Here is an 18,540-nt window from a genome sequence, read left to right on the forward strand (position 1 = left end):
TTCCAAGGATCCGCCTGCTCACCACTGGCAGCGGGAGGCTGACAGACAGGCAGAGGAGCCTCCTGCTACAGGAGAAGGCAGAAGTAAAAGGCATAATTATGGCAGTGTGGTGGATGAAGGTCTCAGTGCTTCCAAAGATCCCAAACTTACCAGGAGTCAAAAACACAACCAAAAAAATAAATCCTGTCTCTAAGAGGGTTGTGCAGCACTGCCCTGAATGCAGCAAGCGTGCTCAGCCCACTGCAGCAGCAGGGTTAAAATGGATGTCTGGAAACTGGAAATTCCACGGATGAAAGCATCTGGGGCTGTCACAACGTGGCCTTTGAGGGCAGTTCAGAGGAACAGGGCTTGTTTAGTCCTGAGCAGCACTGATGAGAGCACCACAGGCACTGAGTGCATAGAGTGTGTTTATTATAAGGATAAACTCTTCTTGTCTTGGTGATGAGCAAAAAATGCGGCAGTTTGAGCTGGGGGAGACCTAAATCTGGTGCCAGAAGGATGGAGGAACACCCTGTGTGTGGGGAGCAGGAGCGATGCTGTGGTGTGACCCCCCCAGAGGTACTGTACAGCTCTCACTCCCACCCAGCACCTCCACCTTCAGGATGAGTGCTGATACTCAGATCCCCAGTTCCTGGAGCAGCTCCTGGTGCCAGGCAGCCCCTTGTCCAAGGGATGAGGACAGGCAGGACACAGAGCCACCAGCTGGGACGTGGAGCTGATGCCAAAATGCAGTTCCTCCCCAAAGGCTGAGTGTGTCTTTGCTAGGCTGTGTGTGCACACCCATGGGATGCATGTGTAGGTGAAGGGGAAAACCAGTCCTAGCCCGTGGGCATCACCTTATTCACTGCAACAACACACAGTGTTAAGAGGCTGGGCTTCTTATCTCAGCTGGCAGCAATAGCAGTATGAGTGATGGAAAGTATTTGGCATGCGGAGAGAAAAGCCTGGTTTGCTCTTAAGGAGATGCTGTGTGGGGGTTGGTGAAAGCCTCCAGGGGACTGCAGGGTGGATAAAGTCAGGAAGAAAGGGAAAGGGCCCTGTAACCACAGATAGGTTACAGCTGAGGGTTGGCACTTGTCCTGAGGGGGAGCACAGGGCTTGGAGGACTGGCCCTGGCAGTGGCTACCAGCTGCTGGATGATGGTAAACACTTAAGCAACAACTGGGGCCAACCCTTCCCTATATGTGAGCTGGGCTGTTGGCTGGGCTCTGCGTGCTGCTGGTGATGGTGACCCTATGATGAAGCAGTTTGAGGGTGGGCAGAAGAATTTGGGGCTGGGAGGGGTGCAGATGAGTGCCGTAGCCCTTCCCTTTGTGTCATGCGTTGGTTGATGTTGGTCACCATCAGGGAAATGACCCAGGGTGGCTTTGGGTGCGGTGCCCAGGGAAGGCTGTAGGGCCTGGGGACTCGAGGGCACCAGCTGTTGCCCTTTTCTCTGAGCTGGCAGAGCAGCCACATCCTGGAGCACTGCCAGAGCCTCCAGACAGGGAAAAAGGCTTTTCTAGAGCTGTTATGAGCAAAGACAGCCCCAGCTGTCTAAAAGCTAATGCATTGCAGAAGCAAAACAAGCCCTCTCCTTCCAGCCCCCTACGGTTTCCCCAGTCCTTAGGCTGCCACCCACCAGAGCCACCAGATCGCTTTCTGATGTCCTGCAAGTTGCAAAACTTCTTGGAACCATGATGCAAAATCTGCCCTGTAACTTTGTGTGCGCGTGTTGGAGATGCAGTTGTACTGCCCTGTGCCACAAACAAACCCCTCTGCTTTCCCCCCTCCCACCCCCCCCATACACACAGCACAGCTGGCCTCCCACCCAGCTGAGTGCTGATGTTTGCCTCAATTGGTGCTCTGGATCCCAGGACGCTTGGCTGCTGCTTCACTCTGCTGGAGCAGCCCCCTGAAGGGTGGGGGGCTGCGTGATGGAGGGCGGCCAGGGCTCCCTGGCAGCTCCAGCAGATGAGCTGTAGTCTCTTGAGAGACCTTTGTCCCCCGTTGTGGACATTGCTATGTCATCTCCCATCCCACTTCTGTTCCTGCTTTCCCCTCCTTGCTGCCAAAGGGTAGGAATTTTGTGTTTGTGACCATGTCTGTGCTTTCTGCAGGCCTGCTTTGCACTGGTGTCAGCACCTGCTCTTTTTTCCCATTCCTTCACCCAGCTTTTGGGGAGCCCAACCTGACACGTGACAGCGATGAGCCCTTTAATCTGCCCAGGAGAAACTGCCTATAGTCAGCCTCAATGTGCCATAGGGAGGTAAAGGAAAAATAAATGACACCGATTGACCAATTGGGAGAAAATTGCTGCTGCAGCCAAACTGAGCACAAGCAAAGCAGCATACAGTTGGGGTGAGATCAGGCAGCACAAGCCCTGCAGCCTCTCCCAAGGCCGTGCAAACTCAGTGCGTGCTGTGTAACCCCCCCCTCCATGCAAGAAAGTGTGACGCAAGTCTGGGGGCAGAAGGGCTTTATTGCACCAGGCCCTGAAGCAGGGCTGTTCAGCACAGAGATGGACGGTCACCAACGGGTCCTTTCCCAGATGTGACATCTGTCCTCCAGGCATCCATCCCCTTTCACCCCAGAGTGGCGATGAATCACAGTCTGAATACCAACCTCTTCACCCTTTTTGGCTTTCTTCTGACTTTCACCCCTCTCTGCATTTTGTGCATCGAGGCCAAGCGTGGTTCCACGCCTCGGTGCCCTGTAAGCACCGTCCCTGGGGCAGGGGGACCATCCCAGCTGGGGTCCCCATGGGGTGAGGCAGGGTTGGTCCCCTGTGCCCACGGAGTGGCCCAGGACAGCCATGGTTTTGCTAGCAGCTCCCTCCTGTGCACAAGAAGATGCCCACAGCCATACCCACTACTGCAGAGACCCCCAGGATCAGACCCAGCACCAGCGGGGCGTGCGAGCGGCCTCTCTGCTTCCCTGCAAGAAGCGACAATGGTAAGTCACCCCAATTCCCAAGGGATGAAAGCCAGGAGCAGGGGGACCCCCAGCACCCCGCCGTGCCTGGCACACACCTGTCTGAGGGCTCTGAGCCCGCAAGATGTCCACGCAGGTGGTGTTGAGGAAGTGCTGGAGGTTACGCGTGGTCTCAGAGTACTTCATCAGCTCCCGCCGGGCAAAAGTGGCCACCGGGTCCCTGCGTGGCCAGCGGAGCTCCCAGGTGGCGGTGGGGACGTGGAAGGTGAGGAAGGCTGTCCCATTGAGGGATACCTCGTAGAAGCTGTGGGCCGTGCCGTTGGGGAAGAGGCAGCAACCCAGGCGGCAGTGCAGGATTTGGGTGTCTGTGGAACGGAGGGCATCAGGTTCCAGCTGCCCCTTGCTGTTATAAAGCTATAGTGTGTGCGCAGCCCTGGCTTGTGGGCTTGCGCCATGTGGACCCCTCAGGAGCTCCCTGCAGCTTCTCATTTGGAAATCGCCCTGTGCACAGTGAGCTCCTCGTGGCTCTCACATGGGATATGGTATGGGGCACGGGGACGTGGATAGCACTGGAGACCCAGGTGCAGGAATGAATGGGGGCAAAATGGGCTCTAGGAAGGAACACAGGTACAGAGGCTGCAGGGAGAGAGATGTCAAAGCACAGCCACAGCAGCGTCCCTGTGCATGGATACGACCTCCTCATCCTCAGCATCCCACTTCCAAGCAGTGACCTCAGGGTAAGCCCTGTGCCCAAGGCTGCCCTGGAGCTGCGTCCCCGTCCCCTTGCCGAGCCGTCCCCGAGCAGCCATCCCCAGCAGCACAGCACCACGTGCCCCCTCGCCCCAGCAGCACTCACAGTTGAGGGGCCTCTCCTTGCTGAAGACCTGCACTATGCCGCTGAAGTAGCTCAGGTAGTTGGCCACCATGTCCCGCTGCTGCGCCCAGACTGCGGGCGGCTCCAGGGGCAGCACCTGAGTGACGTTGTGATCCTCCAGGATGTGGCTGAGCCGCCCGCCCAGCGTCGCGTTGCCCCAAAAGACGGAGCTGCCCTTGGAAACCTGCGTCCACTGCAGCATGATGAAGGCGAGCGGGGCTGCTGGGAGACACCGATGTCACGTCAAACCTGACCCTCGCCCTCCAGCCCCGCGGCGCCCCGAGCATCCCACGCCGCCACGCGTGTTCCCGTGCACCCCCGCAGCCCTTACCGTCGCTCCCGGCCCCGCAGCCGAGAGCCCCGCAGAGCAGCAGCAGCCTCAGCATGGCGGGACGGGGACGGACGGGATGCGGTGGCCCCGCGGCCGCAGTTAAGCGGTGCCGGGGAGGTGGGGCCGGGGAGGAGGAGGAGGAGGAGGAGGAGGATGTCGGGAGTCCGGCCAGATCTCTCCCATTTCCTTCACCCACGACGCCCGCACCCTTTCGCTGCCGGACGTGGCCGTATCAGAGTAATGGGGACACGGTGGGCCTCGTGGCACGCAGCAGTGTGACGGCCCCGCGGATGGGATAGCGCTTCTTTAATTATTTTAGAGGGAATTACTGTGTGTGAGCATCGCACGCGGGTCCGTCTGTCCGTCCCCGCCAGGCAGAGCGGCGCGGCACAGCGCGGGGGGGCGGAGCCTCCGCTGGGCGCGGCACCACCTGGTGGGCGTGGCCAAAATGGAGGGGGCGTGGCCTAAGGGTGGGGGCGCGGCCAGCGGGGCGCGGGGCGGGACGCCGGTGCCGGGCAGCGCAGCGATGGCGGCGGCGGAGCTGGAGCGGCTGCGGATGGCGGGGGCCGGCATGGCCATCGCCGTGCTCACCAGCGGCGGCGACGCGCAAGGTGAGGCTCGCAGAGCGGCAGAAGGCGGCGGGTGTCGCCACCCGGCTCTCTTGCCGGGCCGCGAGGGTGCGGCGGGTCCGGAGTCCTCGCTGCCGCGGGGCCCTGTGGGACGCGCTGCGAGGACGTCTGGACGCGGGGCGTAGGGCGCGGGGAATTAATGGGAGTGTGGGGACGTGGGGCACCGGCACGGCCGCCCGGTGAGAGCGGCGGGTCCCCTCCTGGTGCAGCGATGTCCCCGCGGTGCCACGTGTCCCCTCCGCAGGCATGAACGCCGCTGTGCGCGCCGTCACCCGCATGGGCATCTACGTGGGAGCCAAGGTCTTCCTCATCTACGAGGTCTGCCCGCCCCGCGCCCCCGCCAGCCGCCCTGCCCCCGCGCGTGGCGCGCAGGGATGTCACCTCCGTGTCCCCGCAGGGCTACGAGGGGCTGGTGGAAGGCGGTGACAACATCAAGCAGGCCACCTGGCTGAGCGTCTCCAACATCATCCAGCTGGTGAGCATCGCCAGGCTCCGCCGGGGACGCCCCGCGTGCCAAAGCGCCGTGCCACGTCCCCCCGATTGTCCCCTCTGCAGGGCGGTACGGTCATCGGCAGCGCCCGCTGCAAAGCCTTCACCACGAGGCAGGGCCGCCTGCGCGCCGCCCACAACCTGGTGGAGCACGGCATCACCAACCTCTGCGTCATCGGCGGCGATGGCAGCCTGACGGGTGCCGACATCTTCCGCGCCGAGTGGGCCGGGCTGCTGGATGAGCTGCTGCGGGACGGTGAGTGATGTGGGATGTGGGATGCGATGGGTAGCAATGAGCCAAACCCGGAGCTCAACCCAAAGCGTTGGGCGTCGGGCGCAGGGCTGATCAGCGAGGAGGTGGCCAAGGCCAACGGGCGGCTCAACGTGGTGGGCTTGGTGGGCTCCATCGACAATGACTTCTGTGGCACCGACATGACCATCGGCACTGACTCGGCGCTGCATCGCATCATGGAGGTGATTGACGCCATCACCACCACAGCGCAGAGGTGAGAACATTGGCCTCAGCACAGCTCCCACCCTCTGCCTGCCCGCCGTCCTCATCCTCCTCCTCATGCTCCTCACCTTCATCCCTTGGTTATCATAGAATCATTAAGGTTGGAAACGGCCTATAAGTTCATCAAGTCCAACTTCTGTCCCACCCACCCCACCGTGCCCACTCATAGAACCATTAAGGTTGTAAATGACCTCTAAGATCATCCAACCGTTGACCTGTCCCCACCACGCCCACTCACCGTGTCCCTAAACCGTGTTCTTGCAGCCACCAGAGGACGTTCGTGCTGGAGGTGATGGGCCGCCACTGCGGGTGAGGACACCAGGTGGAGTGGGTGCTTTCTGGGGTATTTCAGGCCCTTGGGGACACCCGGGTGTCACCACCACTCCCTCCAGGTACCTGGCGCTGGTGTCTGGGCTGGCCTCCGGGGCCGACTGGCTCTTTATCCCCGAATCCCCCCCAGAGGACGGCTGGGAGGACCTGATGTGCGAGCGGCTCGGGGAGGTGAGGGGCCCGTCCTTACCATGGGGACACAGGAGGATGCTTGTGGCCAGGATGCGCTCAGCTGGCACAAATTTTGGCTAAGCTGCCGTGCCCTTTGCTCCCCCAGACCCGCAGCCGAGGGTCACGGCTCAACATCATCATCATCGCAGAGGGGGCCATCGACCGCAACGGCAAGCCCATCTCCTCCAACTACGTCAAAGACGTAAGGCTCACCCCACTGCCAGCTCCCATAGCCAGGCTCTGCCTGCTCTGACAGCCTCTCCGCCCTGCAGCTGGTGGTGCAACGCCTGGGCTTTGACACGCGTGTCACCGTGCTGGGCCACGTGCAGCGCGGCGGGACGCCTTCCGCCTTTGACCGTGTGCTGGTGGGTGCCCAGGGCTGCGGGATGGGAACAGAAGGTGGGAGAAGGACTTTGTCATCACCCAAGGGGTGCCTCTGACTCGCTACAGAGCAGCAAGATGGGGATGGAGGCGGTGATGGCGCTGCTGGAGGCCACCCCGGACACCCCCGCCTGCGTGGTCAGCCTGTCAGGGAACCAGTCGGTGCGGCTGCCGCTGATGGAGTGCGTCCAGGTGGTGAGTGCACGGTGGCACGGGGGGGTGCAGAGCCGGTGGTGGCATCTCCGTGGGGCTGGTGGCTCCTCCATGGGGCTGGTGGCACCTCTGTTGAGCGGGCATTAGGGCATCCCACTGCTGTCACCCCACGTGCGGGTGTCGCAGTGCTGCATCTCTCCCCCAAGACGAAGGACGTGCAGAAGGCCATGGATGAGAAGAGGTTTGATGAGGCAATCCAGCTCCGTGGGAGGTGAGCCACTGTGGGGGGACCAGATGTCACCGCATCATTAAGGTGACTGGGGAGGCCTGCTGGAACAGAGGTTCTCCACTAGAACTGCTGCTGTCCTTGCAGGAGCTTTGAGAACAACTGGAACATCTACAAACTGTTGGCACACCAGAAGCCAGCGCAGGAGAAGGTAAGACAGGGTACCAAGCTGTCCTTTCCATCATCCCCTCAATTCTAGGGAGGACAGTGCCGTTCCCCTCCTGGTGGCTGTGCCACCGTCCCCACCACACGGCTGCTGTCCCCGCAGAGCCCCTTCAGCCTGGCCATCCTGAACGTGGGGGCCCCTGCTGCCGGCATGAACGCGGCCGTGCGCTCAGCTGTGCGCATCAGCATCTGCCGTGGCCACACCGTCTATGCGGTGAGCGATGGCTTTGAGGGCTTGGCCAAGGGACAGGTGAGCGTGTGGGCACCAAAAGCCCCACAGGGCTCTGATTGGGGTGGGCAGGTTATCCCCAGCTCCAGAATTGAGCACTGCTTCCTGCAGATCCGTGAGGTGGGCTGGCACGATGTGGCAGGCTGGCTGGGACGTGGTGGGTCCATGCTAGGCACCAAGCGGTGAGTGGCCCATGGCTGTGCCAGAAGGGACACTGCTGTAGTACGTGGGCTTCTCAGGGGCCTCAGTGCAGGGTCTTTTTCCCTTCCAGGACTCTGCCCAAGACTTGCATGGAAAAGATCGTGGAGAACGTGCGGAAATTCAACATCCAAGCTCTGCTGGTCATTGGTGGTTTTGAGGTACCGGGAAACACTGAATGTAGAAGTGCCCTTTGGTGTCACTGCATCTCCCACACCTGATGGGCCCATCCTGGCCCCGGGTGGTGGGGTGAGGTGGGACCCTGCTGACGGCCATGCCCACGGCAGGCATACGAGGGGGTGCTGCAGCTGGTTGAAGCCCGTGGGCAGTATGAGGAGCTCTGCATCATCATGTGTGTCATCCCAGCCACCATCAGCAACAACGTGCCCGGCACCGACTTCAGCCTGGGCTCGGACACAGCTGTCAACGCAGCCATGGAGGTGAGGGGCAGCGGTGAGGTGGGAGCGCCACGCTGTATGAATGTGGCCCTGTGACCAGCGTTGTCCCCGTACAGAGCTGTGACCGCATCAAGCAGTCGGCGTCGGGAACCAAGCGCCGCGTCTTCATCGTGGAGACCATGGGAGGCTATTGTGGGTATCTGTCCACCGTCACCGGCATCGCCGTGGGTGCCGATGCTGCCTATGTGTATGAAGACCCCTTCACCATCCATGACCTGAAGGTGAGCGGCCCTCAGTATCCCGGCAATACCGTTTTGGTGGAAAAAAAAGGTGGGAAATGGAATTGGGAAGAGCTGCGAATGAGATCTGGTGGGGTTGGGGGAACATGGGGTGGATGCGGAAGGCAGGGGACATGCTGGGGTTTGTCCTGCAGGCCAATGTGGAGCACCTGACGGACAAAATGAAGACAGACATCCAGAGAGGGCTGGTGCTGCGGTGAGTCCTAAGTCATAGAATCATTGAGGTTGGAAAAGACCTCCGAGATCCCCAGGGCCAACCCCAGCCCATCGTGCCCACTGACCACGTCCTTCAGTGCCACATCTCCATGGCTCTGGAACGCCTCCAGGGACAGCGACCCCACCTCCCTGTGCAGCTGGGCAGTGCCTCACTGCTCACCCCACGAAGGAGTAACCCTATCCCTTCTCTCTGCTCCCCCAGCAACGAGAAATGCCATGAGCACTACACCACCGAGTTCCTCTACAACCTCTACTCCTCTGAGGGCAAGGGCATCTTCGACTGCAGGATCAATGTCCTGGGCCACCTCCAGCAGGTACAGGGATGGGAGGGCCACCAGCACCGGGTCTTATCCCACGGGGACTTGACCTCAGCTTTTCTCTGTCCCTAGGGGGGAGCCCCGACCCCCTTCGATCGCAACTACGGGACCAAGCTGGGCGTGAAGGCCGTGCTGTGGATGTCAGAGAAGCTGCAGGAGGCGTACCGCAAGGGTGAGCCCAGGGCTGGGGGATGCTGGTCACAGCATGGCCGCTGTGCCTGCTGCCAGCTGATGACAGTGTGTCCCCTACAGGACGTGTGTTTGCCAACTCGGCTGATTCCGCCTGTGTCATTGGGCTGAGGAAGAAGGTGGTGGCCTTCAGCCCTGTGACGGAGCTCAAGAAAGTCACTGATTTTGAGTAAGTGCCCATCTGCTGTCCGTGGCTCCCCCAGGCTTTCCGAAACTCGGGGGTGAGGGCCGCTGTGCCCAGGGCTGCTGGAGAGCTGTTGTCCCACTTTGCAGGCACCGGCTGCCCCAGGAGCAGTGGTGGCTGAACCTGCGGCTGATGCTGAAGATGCTGGCCAACTACCAGATCAGCCTGACCGAGTACATCTCGGGGAAGATGGAGCACGTCACCCGGCGCACGCTCAGCATCGAGAAGGGCTTCTAGTGGCCATCCCTGATGCGTCCTCCCCAGACCCTGCCTGAAATTGCTGCTCCTTGGGGCCAGTCACTGTGCAGATGTGGGAATGGGGGGCTTCCCTGTGCTTGGCTGCGCAGCCCGGCCCCGAAATCATCCTCTTCTAGTTTATTATTTAATGATGGGGTACTCCTGATTCCTTATTTCATGGCTTGATAGCCCAAACCAATCGCTGCTTTTAGCCGACGACCCCGCGCGGGAGGGGAGTGGAGGAGGATGCGGTGCAGTGCCAGAATAGGCACAGGCCACCAGTCCTGGCAGTCCCGTGTCCCCGGCCACCCTGCATGATGCTTGGCTGTCACAACCACCACCACGTGGCCCTTGGTGCCACCAGCAGGGCCGTGCCCATCATCTCACCACCGCTCCATGACCCCACCGTGTCTCACCATCGCGGCGTTGCTTGTGTCTTAGAGATAAAACCTGCTGGAGCCAACGCTGCGTCACCGGCGTGGTCATTGCGGTGCCATGGGGAGGAGGACTGGAGGCCGTGTCCCCTGGGGTGTGCACTGGGATGGGGGGACCATCCTGTGCTGTTCTAGGGAGGGGGTGTGAGAAAGCTGAGCTGCAGACTGCTCGCCAGAGCCCAAATAATAGCTGGGATGTTTCTCTGCTCTGTGCAGCCCTAAGCTGGGGTCCTGGGAGAAAAGGACCCCAGGCAGCCTCCCATGCATGACTCCCTCCAGAATGCACAAAGTCCGTGTCCCTCTGCGAGGAGACCTCTCAACCCCGGAGGAAAACTGCATCTCCCAGGGTTTGGTTCCCACCTTCAAGGGAAGTTCAAAGCGGATGGATCAGGGTGATGCGCGTGGTTTTCACGCAGTTTCTCAGGGTAGCTGCCAAGCTCCATGGCCCTGGTTCACAGTTCTGGGACTTGGCTGTGCTCAGTTGATGTCAGACAACTCATTTCCCAGGACTCCTTCCTCCCAGAGCCAGACTGACGAATATCACCATCATGGGGACGAATCACAGTTGTAGGGTTTGGACAGAGCTGGCTTTTTTTCCATTGAGTTGTCCCCAGTGTGGAGGCCCCTTTGATTTTAAGGGCACCAGTGCTATTCCCCTAGCTGGCTACAGCACTTATTTTAGGCTCTGGACAAAGATAGCGACCACATAATCCCTGCCAGAGCTGAGTGCAGAGAAACAGCAGAACTTGATAAAGGAAACATAGCAGCTTTTCCCTGGTGATACCTGCCATGGGGACTCCAGGCACAGATCACACCACTCCTCCTGGCACTGGGGAGGTGGGAAGTGGGTTCCTCTGCTGCCTTCGTGGGGTGATTTTGGGGAGCCCATCCCACTCCTCAACAGGGCTCCAGAAACCTGGTGACCAGCCCAGCTTCAGACACCGAGTCCACATGGACACAGAGCATCGCACAGGGGAAGGAAAGCCACTGACAAAGATGCTGCGAGGTGGCAGAGGGGGCACTCGGCAGCTGCAGCAGCAGCACCAGCCAAGAATGACAAGCACGGCACGTAGGCGGAGAGCTCTGGCTGGGATTAACAGCCTGACTGCTGTGAGCTGAGAAAAAAGGAGCTGCGCCAGAGCGGCCCCAGGCCACACTCAGCACTCCGGCAGCCACCGCCAGCCCTGTGACAAGCCACAGTGCTTGCTCCAGACACTCCCCTCCCAGCAAAATGGGGGGCTCGAGGCCATGGGGTGTCTGCCAACACACTCCAGCAGCTGTTCCCACGATCCCCAGTGCAGAAAGGTGCAAATTCTGCCACCAAGCAGCTGTTGAGGCAGCCCAGGAGAAGACTTAACCTCTGCACAAGGGCAGGATGCAAACAAGATGCCGGGTAAGTCTCTGGGGCCTTGACTGTCTCAGCAAGACTAGTATATTATAAATCATACTGACCAGTTCAGTGCAGCTGGGCTTAACACAGGAGGCAAGAACTAGGTCATCTGAAGAGTTAAAGGCATCAGCAATCCTCACCCAGAGGGACACACTGTGCCCCCTCATCCAAGGACACATAGTTGTGCTTCTGTGCACGGGACTGTCCACATCCCCAAGGAGCATTCCCATCAGCACAACCCAGTGCAGGGGCTTGGGTGCCTACACACACACAGGGAGCAGAGCCACAACCACCCCAGGCCCTGCAGAGAATCACCAAGGGCCATGTCCCCCTTGCAGGCTTTGCCCCTCTGCACCAAGCCTTGTTCACAGTCCCTTTGCTCCCTGCAGCTCAGCTGCAGACTGGCTGCTGCAGAGAGCTGCCCCAGTAGCAAAGTACCTTTGCAAAGAAGGGAGGTGCAGCAGTTCTGGTCATGAGCAGCACTGCAGTGAGATGAAACATTTCATGGTCAGTGAAGCGGTATGGAGCAGGGGCCAACAGCTGCCCTCCGGCTTCACAGGACTCACAGTGGGAGCTGTGACCCAGAAGTAACACAGCAATGCCCAGAGTCAGTTGTTCTCACCATGGTTGCTGAGCCCCAGGCACAACTCATAGGTCCTAGAGGGAAAATGGCTTTTATTTGCTATGTCACAACGTTTCAAGTGGTATTTAACAGCTTCGTAAAATTGTTCTGAATTCAGCTTTTTCAGTTAAGCACCACCCTTGATACCTGTGCATTCGAAGAGTAATGCTTGGCTCATTTTTTCCCAAAATGCACAGGGATATTTTGCTCCAAGGTTAAATTTCCTTAGGCTGCTCTAATGCCTGTGAGGGCATGCAGGGGCGAAACTACAGCTGAGCGTTCAGTATTTGCTGTTTCACCCAGGCTGAACCAAGGTCTTCTTTGGGCCACCTGACCACCAAGTCAGATGCTGCTTGTACTAACAAGGCCAAAAGAAATCAGGAGTTTAAGATAAATTAAGAATTTGACATTGACCTTCACCATCCGTACCAGAGAGTTCTTGAAAATCCTTTAGGCAGCGTCTTTCTAAGATTCAAACAAACCTTTGTGAGAGAAGCTGCCTTCAGAGCCTGCTCTACGCAGACCCAGAATGACAACTGGCCAAGTGCTCGGCCAACAGGGAGCACTGGTACTTCTGGCTGCTGTCAGGCTTTGCCAACCCCCTCATTTGTAGAGCACAGCAGCACCTCTGCCCGCAGCCCTGCTTTTCTTGTTGATCCCGCTGTGGCTCCCATCGAATGACCCCAGTGACACGACATGCACACATTAGCAGCCTGCCACGCCAGCAGGAAAGCTCCCGAGAGGCAGATCCCGCCAACGTGATGCACACAGCCAGGGGCAATGTCAGGAGAGCTAAAGGGGCAGTTTCTCTCAGCCAGCATCACCCCGTCCACAGGGGAAGTGCAGCGGAACGTGCTGAGCCAGGCATGTATGGGCAGAGTGGTGCTGCTGGGCTGGGGCAAGCTCCCTGCTCATGGAATGCCCCAGGGAGGACACAGCACACACCGTCACTCCTCCTGCAGCTCCCTCTTCCGAAAGGCCTGCAGTCTCCTCCCCACTGTCTCCTGGACGACCTCCAGACCCTCTGCATCCAGTTCCTTCGTGAGAAGCAGGATGGCATTCAGCACGTTGTTCTGCCAGGATGAGACAGACACTGCTTTATACAAGCATGTTAACACCGGCCCAGAGAAGGGGAGCACTCTGTTTTCGAGTTGCTGCTCCTTCTAGGGACTTCATCACCTGCACCTGCAGGGACAAACCAACCCCCCTGAGGCCCTGAGGGGCAGAGGCTGCCTTGGAGGAGACTAACTGGAATGCAGGACAAACTCGTCCACCCAGTCCTGCATAGACTGCCCGCACACCTCTGGCTCCCGTAGGGAAAAGGGCGCTCAACTGAGCACCTGTCCCTTCTCTAGTGTGACTGCATGAAGGGTGAGAAAGGACCTGCCCCCACTCTGATCTGAGCAACAGCAAGATAATAGCGAAAACAGGAGCTGGACAGAAGCTTTGAAGGTCCCCAGCTCAGCCTCCCACCAAAGTAGGACTGCTGCCAACACCAGAACATGGCTCTGTCAAACCATGTCGTGAAAAACTCCAGAGGGAGATTCCACAACCTCTCTGGACACCTTTTAGGGGAAATCTTTTTTCCTAATGTCCAACTTGAAGCTCCACAGCTGCAGTCTGTGGCCACATCCCCTTAATTTTTATTTTGCCAGAAAAAAAATAAAAAGAGGAAAAAAGCTAGGGCCTGTGGTAATATTATTGGTACTGCAAAGGAAGCTTAAAGCATGAATGAACAAGAGAATGCAGACAACAAATTTTGGAATGAGGCAGAACATGGTCTAGATCCTCACTCTGGCCTTCCTATGCCAATTGCAGTGATGGCACTGAGCCCAGAATACAGCAGCTCCCAGCTGCACAGCCAAGATCCATGAGGTTCATCTGGGGCTACATCACCGAGGGGGCTGAAGAAGCACCTAAGCACTCAATTCAGCATCCTCCCGCTCACCAGCTGCATTTCAGCTGCTGCCCACCTCTGACGTGCTCTAAGCACAGCCTTAGTGCAGGAACACACGTGCCCGTGGGCAGACAGATGGAGAGCACAAACCTCATCAGGCTTTCTCTGCACGCAGAGGAAAATAAAAACACTGCACGGCATCTTGAAGATGAAAAGCAATTTGGTCTCGAAAGATACTCACTCTTGTATTTTGGCTACAGTCCGTCTCTTGAGGTGAGAAGGAGGAAAATTTATCCCTAGGAACAGGCTTCATACCAAGCTGCTCTCGGATTTTGCTGAAAAAAGGGAGGAAGAGCAAATGTTACAATAACCAGATGGCAAAACCTTACTCTGCCAGGCCAAACTTCTAGTCACCAGCAGCCACCCAACAAGTATCTAGCCAAGGGATTCAAAGCACATCTCCACACACACTTCAGCTGCCTACAAAATACAGAAGCCTGAGCAGAACCATAGTAAGAGCCTCACAGCTACAGGATGTAAGCAGGCAATGCACCACGAGGAGGCTGCTCCCAGCAGTGGGACTGAGAACTGACTGCATCACACTGCACTCCAACACGTGCATGGTGCTGATGAGCACCAAAGCATGCTGCAGGGGAGCTAGGGAGGAGCGGGCCAGAGCTCACCCACCTCTGTCTGCACATGCAGCTGATAGCAAGCACCCCGCTACGGCAGAGCCTGTTTGGCAGATAGAGAATCAGACCCACGAGTACTGTTGACCCAGCACAGCTAATGTGAACAACAGAAATCTGCACCCACTGCAGGGCTGGCCCACAGAGGATGGGGCTTGGCTGGCAGGGTCCTATCATGCTACCCACAAGTCCAGCTCAGGAGCCCTAACATCTCACTTGGTCTCCTCCAAACCGAAGCTCAGCAGCTCGCTCTCAGTCTCCATTGTGGATTCGGCAGCACTGGACTCTGTGGATGCGGGGCAGCCATTCTCCATGCTCCTCCTGGCTGGTGGGGCTGTGATTTCCTCCCCATCAACCATGGCCTGGGACAGCTCTTCCTCTGTCACGGCTGTGAAAGCAAAAACAGCCTGGAGCCATTTGTTTGCAACGAACTCCAGCAGCCCAGAAAGACATTGCCTGTGATCAGGAATGTGCTGCTGCTGCAGAGCTACACTGGCAGAATTTCACCAAACAATCCTGCTTTGTAGAGGCCTTTTGCTTTCATTCTCCTGCACAAGAGAACAGTGGCTGTCTCTTAAAAGGAGAAAGATATCAGGCGGGGATGCAAAGATGCTCTGCAGGCTCCAAAAGCCACCAAATTACTGCTAGCAGGTAGAAAAGCTCTTTCTATAACCGCAGATCCAATTACAGAATCCTTGTTTTGCCAGAGCAAAGGAGAAAGCTCTGAAAAACCGCTAATGAACGGTACAGTCTCAGCTCTAATGAGCCCTGCTAGCACTAACCCTGGCACTGTAGGGCACAAAAGAGAGAAACCAGCTTGGGAGCAATGATTCTACAGAGGGGACTCTCGACCTCCAACAGATCCTGCCTGCCTGCACACCTGTACCACGTCTCCCCATCACAAAGAACCAAGGACACTTGAACAAGGGGGACCAGCACATCCCTGGTTTCCAGTGCACCTTGCCCAGGGCTCGGGGCTGCTCATTTCCCTGCCAACACCCACCTTGATTATCGAGCTTCTGCAGGCTGGGGAGGTTGCGGAGCACCGTCATCCTGTAGCGGTGGGGGTCCGACCCACAGCAGGGGTTTTCAGACAGCCACAGGACCCTCAGCCGGGGCAGGTTTTTGAGGTAGAAGAGCTCATTCAGGCTTGCTATGTTGTTCTTCCTCAAGTAGAGCTCACTCAGATTCTGGCACTGGTTCAGCGGCTCGAGGTCTGAGATGCCATTCAGGCTGCAGAGAGAGCACAGGCTCAGCCCACCCCTCCTCATCGTGCCCTAAGTGGTGAGTAGGGCCCCTGCAGCACGCAGCTTTTCAGCCCCTTTTTCTGCATCAGCTTCACTGAGAAGCCTCACACCGACACAGTGAGGGCGGTGTTCAGGAGCCTACGGCTTTGCACAGAACAAAAAAGGTGGCATTTCATCTTTGTAAACAGAGGGAGGAATTAAAAAAGCAGGCGCTGCTCTCTGCTGAAGATGACAAACAGCTTTTGCTTCCCCCAACCATCCATCACACTGACGCCCTTTTCTCTAGCAGCTCAAGCTGAAGGAGAACCCACAGAAGATTCCCAAGCTGAAAAGCTCAATTTCAAAGATAGCAGAAGCTCCACATGAGATGGCAGAAATGTGGAGCTTGGAGAGATCCAAGCATTTCAACCAGCCTTCTGCAAACTGGCTTCATGTGGAGGCCCAGAAATCCCGTTTAATCATGGAATTTGACATAAGGAGCAAAAATCCTAAGACATTTTAACTCCTCTCAAAACAAATAGCAAGGGGACAGGTGCAGAGGAGCGTGCTGAAGGATAAGCATTTCCACATCTCTGCTGCTTGAGAAAAGAGGCGAGGAGAGGCTGGCAGCTTGGAGACACACTCTAAGAGGTAGCACCAAACCAAACGCCAGGACACAGCCGCATGAAACACGTGATCTCCGTTCTTTCCAAGGCCAGCAGCTTGGGATTCACCTGAATGTGATCACCTCAACGTTGGGCAGATCCCGGCATATCGATATCTATGCAGGAAGAGATAGAAACATTAAACTGCACTCCCAGAGAAAAAAACAAAAAAACAACAACAACAACAACAAAAAACAAAGCAGTTTAAGCCACACACAAATAAGATAAAAGCAAGAGCAGGAATCCAGGTTGCTCCAATATAACCCAAGCTTAGCACTGCCTGAGGGATTTGCTGCCAGAGCCAGCACAGAATCAGCAGAGCCTCCACCCTTTGCACCCTGCCAGCATCTCGCTGCTCTTCTTTCCAGCAGCTCTGCTGTCCTTACGCTGCTTTCCAGGAAGGATCCATCCCTCTCACCCGGGCATCCCTTTCCTGCAATGCGGATGTGCCTATGGGCCCAAATCCTGCACCACCAGGTGAGCACAGGGCCCCAGTACCCTCCCAGTACCAGTTCTCTCCAGGTACAGGCAGGGGATCGATGAGATGAGCAGATGGCAGCACGGTACTTACATCGGTGAGGTGGCTGCCCCTGTGGGAGAAAAGGGCTATCACTGCATTGGCCTTGGCGACAACCTCCCATCTGCTGTGCCCTCACCCCAGCAGCAGGCCTGGGCCTATCCCACACACCTCTGCCACGTCCCCACTGTCCTCTCCAGGGCTGCTGTGCACAGGCCTGCCTGGGACCTCAAGGCTGCTCAGCACTCACTAGCCCTGCCTGTCCCCAAACCCTAGGCCTGCTTATCCCTTCCCAATGCCCCGCTTGTCCCTATCCCTAGGCCTGTCCCTGCCACTGCAAACCCTAGCTCCATCCCCAAACCCTCTGTCCTCAACCTCTACCCCTACCTACCCCTCCCCAATGCCCTGCCTGTCCCCATCCCTAGCCTATCCCTTCCATTGCAAGGCTCTGCCTGATCCCTGCCCTAGCTCTGCCTACCCCTCCCCAATGCCCTGCCTGTCCTCATCCCCAAGCCTGTCCCTTCCATTGCAAGGCCCTGCCTGTCTCTTGCCCTAGTCCCGCCTACCCCTCCCCAACTCCCAGCTTGTCCCCATCTCTAGGCCTGTCCTTTCCGCTGCAAGCCTCTGACTGTCCACAAACCCTAGCCCTGTCCCCAATACCCTGCCAGTCCTCAACCCCTAGCCCTGCCTACCCCTCCCCAATGCCCTGCCTGTCTCCATCCCTAGGATGTCCCTTCCATTGCAAGGCCTTGCCTGTCCCCTGCCCTAGCCCTGCCTACCCCTCCGCGACGCCCTGCCTGCCTCCAGCCCTGGCACCGTCCCTCCCACTTCAAGGCCTGTCCCCATCCCCACGTATACCCATCCCACGGCAAGGCCCCGCCTGTCCCTATCCCCAGCCCTGTCCCTATCCGCACACCCCCCATCCCAGGCCCCCACCAGCAGTTCAGCCGTCGGACCCCATCGAGCGCGACGGCCTTGGCCCGGGCCAGCACGGCCGCCCGGCTCAGCCTCATGGCCGGGCCCGGCGGTCGCTAAGGGCGGGGCGGCCGCCAGCCTTGGCTCCTCCCGGCCGGGGCGGAGCAGTGCAGGCCGCAGTGCTTGGGAAATGTAAAAACCACCGAATCTGTGGAAAAATCCACTCCCTCGAGTAATGCAGGGCGAGGAAAATCATTGCTTTGACCACAGTGCCACTGACTGCGCTGTGCCGTTACAAAGCGCTGAGGCAGAGCCCATGAGAAACAGCGCTGTTGTGAGGGAACCGTCCGGCGGTGCTGTGCTGCCCTCGCGTGGCTATTTTTGAAATAGACCCATTTTCACCACTGAAGCAGTGCTCTTAGGCTGATTATTCCCTCAAAGAAAAGCCCTGGTGAGCACAGGATTTTTACAGCTGTTTCCACACCGCTTGGAAACGTTCACTTAAAGCGGCTGAGGTGAGCTGGGGAGCCCTCAGGCAGTGCCATCTCAGGGCCCTGGCAGCACTGCGGGTGGCGAGCAGCGCTTGTCCTGGTGCGGAAACAGAGGAGCAGCGCTGGAGGCTGCGGGGGCACCATGCCCTAACCATGGCTGGTTTGGGAAAGGATGAGACGGCCGCCATGAC

General features: G+C 58.2%; 3 protein-coding genes across 7 annotated transcripts; 1 reads left to right on the plus strand and 2 right to left on the minus strand.

Annotated features, from left to right (window-relative positions):
• Positions 1 to 2,443: 2,443 nt before the first annotated feature.
• On the minus strand, positions 2,444 to 4,516 carry PROCR (protein C receptor). Of its 2 annotated transcripts, none has more exons than XM_010716528.4 (4): positions 4,119 to 4,516; positions 3,770 to 4,009; positions 3,012 to 3,278; positions 2,444 to 2,916 (listed from the first exon to the last, which is right to left on the minus strand). In XM_010716528.4, the coding sequence occupies exons 1-4, from the start codon at positions 4,171 to 4,173 to the stop codon at positions 2,804 to 2,806; spliced, it is 675 nt and encodes a 224-aa protein (XP_010714830.1). In that variant the 5' UTR covers positions 4,174 to 4,516; the 3' UTR covers positions 2,444 to 2,803. The 2 variants fall into 2 exon arrangements, with proteins under 2 accessions (XP_010714830.1, XP_010714831.1); XM_010716529.4 differs by having other exon boundaries at positions 3,770 to 4,006; positions 4,119 to 4,515.
• Positions 4,517 to 4,569: 53 nt separating this feature from the next.
• Positions 4,570 to 9,966, plus strand: PFKL (phosphofructokinase, liver type). Its single transcript, XM_085232919.1, has 22 exons — positions 4,570 to 4,729; positions 4,992 to 5,065; positions 5,145 to 5,222; positions 5,303 to 5,492; positions 5,577 to 5,742; positions 6,015 to 6,059; positions 6,143 to 6,251; positions 6,358 to 6,453; positions 6,524 to 6,616; positions 6,702 to 6,827; positions 6,992 to 7,056; positions 7,159 to 7,222; positions 7,340 to 7,486; positions 7,577 to 7,647; positions 7,737 to 7,824; positions 7,951 to 8,103; positions 8,178 to 8,342; positions 8,495 to 8,556; positions 8,779 to 8,890; positions 8,966 to 9,065; positions 9,146 to 9,251; positions 9,356 to 9,966. Exons 1-22 carry the CDS (start codon positions 4,645 to 4,647, stop codon positions 9,501 to 9,503), a joined length of 2,343 nt encoding a protein of 780 aa, XP_085089045.1. The 5' UTR covers positions 4,570 to 4,644; the 3' UTR covers positions 9,504 to 9,966.
• Positions 9,967 to 11,985: 2,019 nt separating this feature from the next.
• On the minus strand, positions 11,986 to 18,018 carry CFAP410 (cilia and flagella associated protein 410). Of its 4 annotated transcripts, none has more exons than XM_085232928.1 (7): positions 17,880 to 18,018; positions 16,998 to 17,016; positions 16,496 to 16,542; positions 15,539 to 15,768; positions 14,752 to 14,923; positions 14,088 to 14,181; positions 11,986 to 13,022 (listed from the first exon to the last, which is right to left on the minus strand). In XM_085232928.1, exons 1-7 carry the CDS (start codon positions 17,954 to 17,956, stop codon positions 12,897 to 12,899), a joined length of 765 nt encoding a protein of 254 aa, XP_085089054.1. In that variant the 5' UTR covers positions 17,957 to 18,018; the 3' UTR covers positions 11,986 to 12,896. The 4 variants fall into 4 exon arrangements, with proteins under 4 accessions (XP_085089054.1, XP_085089053.1, XP_085089052.1 ...); XM_085232927.1 differs by having other exon boundaries at positions 16,936 to 17,016; positions 17,900 to 17,971; XM_085232926.1 differs by having other exon boundaries at positions 16,813 to 17,016; positions 17,900 to 17,971.
• Positions 18,019 to 18,540: the final 522 nt, after the last annotated feature.

The sequence above is a fragment of the Meleagris gallopavo genome, chromosome 11 (assembly GCF_905368555.1).
Source record: "Meleagris gallopavo chromosome 11, MGAL_WU_HG_1.1, whole genome shotgun sequence".
NCBI classification, from domain to species: domain Eukaryota; kingdom Metazoa; phylum Chordata; class Aves; order Galliformes; family Phasianidae; genus Meleagris; species Meleagris gallopavo.

Coding starts and splice junctions, on each gene's coding strand:
- CFAP410 (XM_085232926.1), bottom strand. CDS start 17,956: ATGAGGCTGAGCCGGGCGGCCGTGCTGGCCCGGGCCAAGGCCGTCGCG. Junction 16,543..16,812: donor GATCCTTCCTGGAAAGCAGC/GTAAGGACAGCA, acceptor CTTCCTGCATAG/ATATCGATATGCCGGGATCT. Junction 13,023..14,087: donor ACTGTAGCCAAAATACAAGA/GTGAGTATCTTT, acceptor TCATCCTGGCAG/AACAACGTGCTGAATGCCAT.
- PROCR (XM_010716528.4), bottom strand. CDS start 4,173: ATGCTGAGGCTGCTGCTGCTCTGCGGGGCTCTCGGCTGCGGGGCCGGG. Junction 4,010..4,118: donor CTGCGGGGCCGGGAGCGACG/GTAAGGGCTGCG, acceptor GGTGTCTCCCAG/CAGCCCCGCTCGCCTTCATC. Junction 3,279..3,769: donor CAAGGAGAGGCCCCTCAACT/GTGAGTGCTGCT, acceptor TCCGTTCCACAG/ACACCCAAATCCTGCACTGC.
- PFKL (XM_085232919.1), top strand. CDS start 4,645: ATGGCGGCGGCGGAGCTGGAGCGGCTGCGGATGGCGGGGGCCGGCATG. Junction 6,252..6,357: donor TGTGCGAGCGGCTCGGGGAG/GTGAGGGGCCCG, acceptor TTGCTCCCCCAG/ACCCGCAGCCGAGGGTCACG. Junction 7,648..7,736: donor TCCATGCTAGGCACCAAGCG/GTGAGTGGCCCA, acceptor TTTCCCTTCCAG/GACTCTGCCCAAGACTTGCA.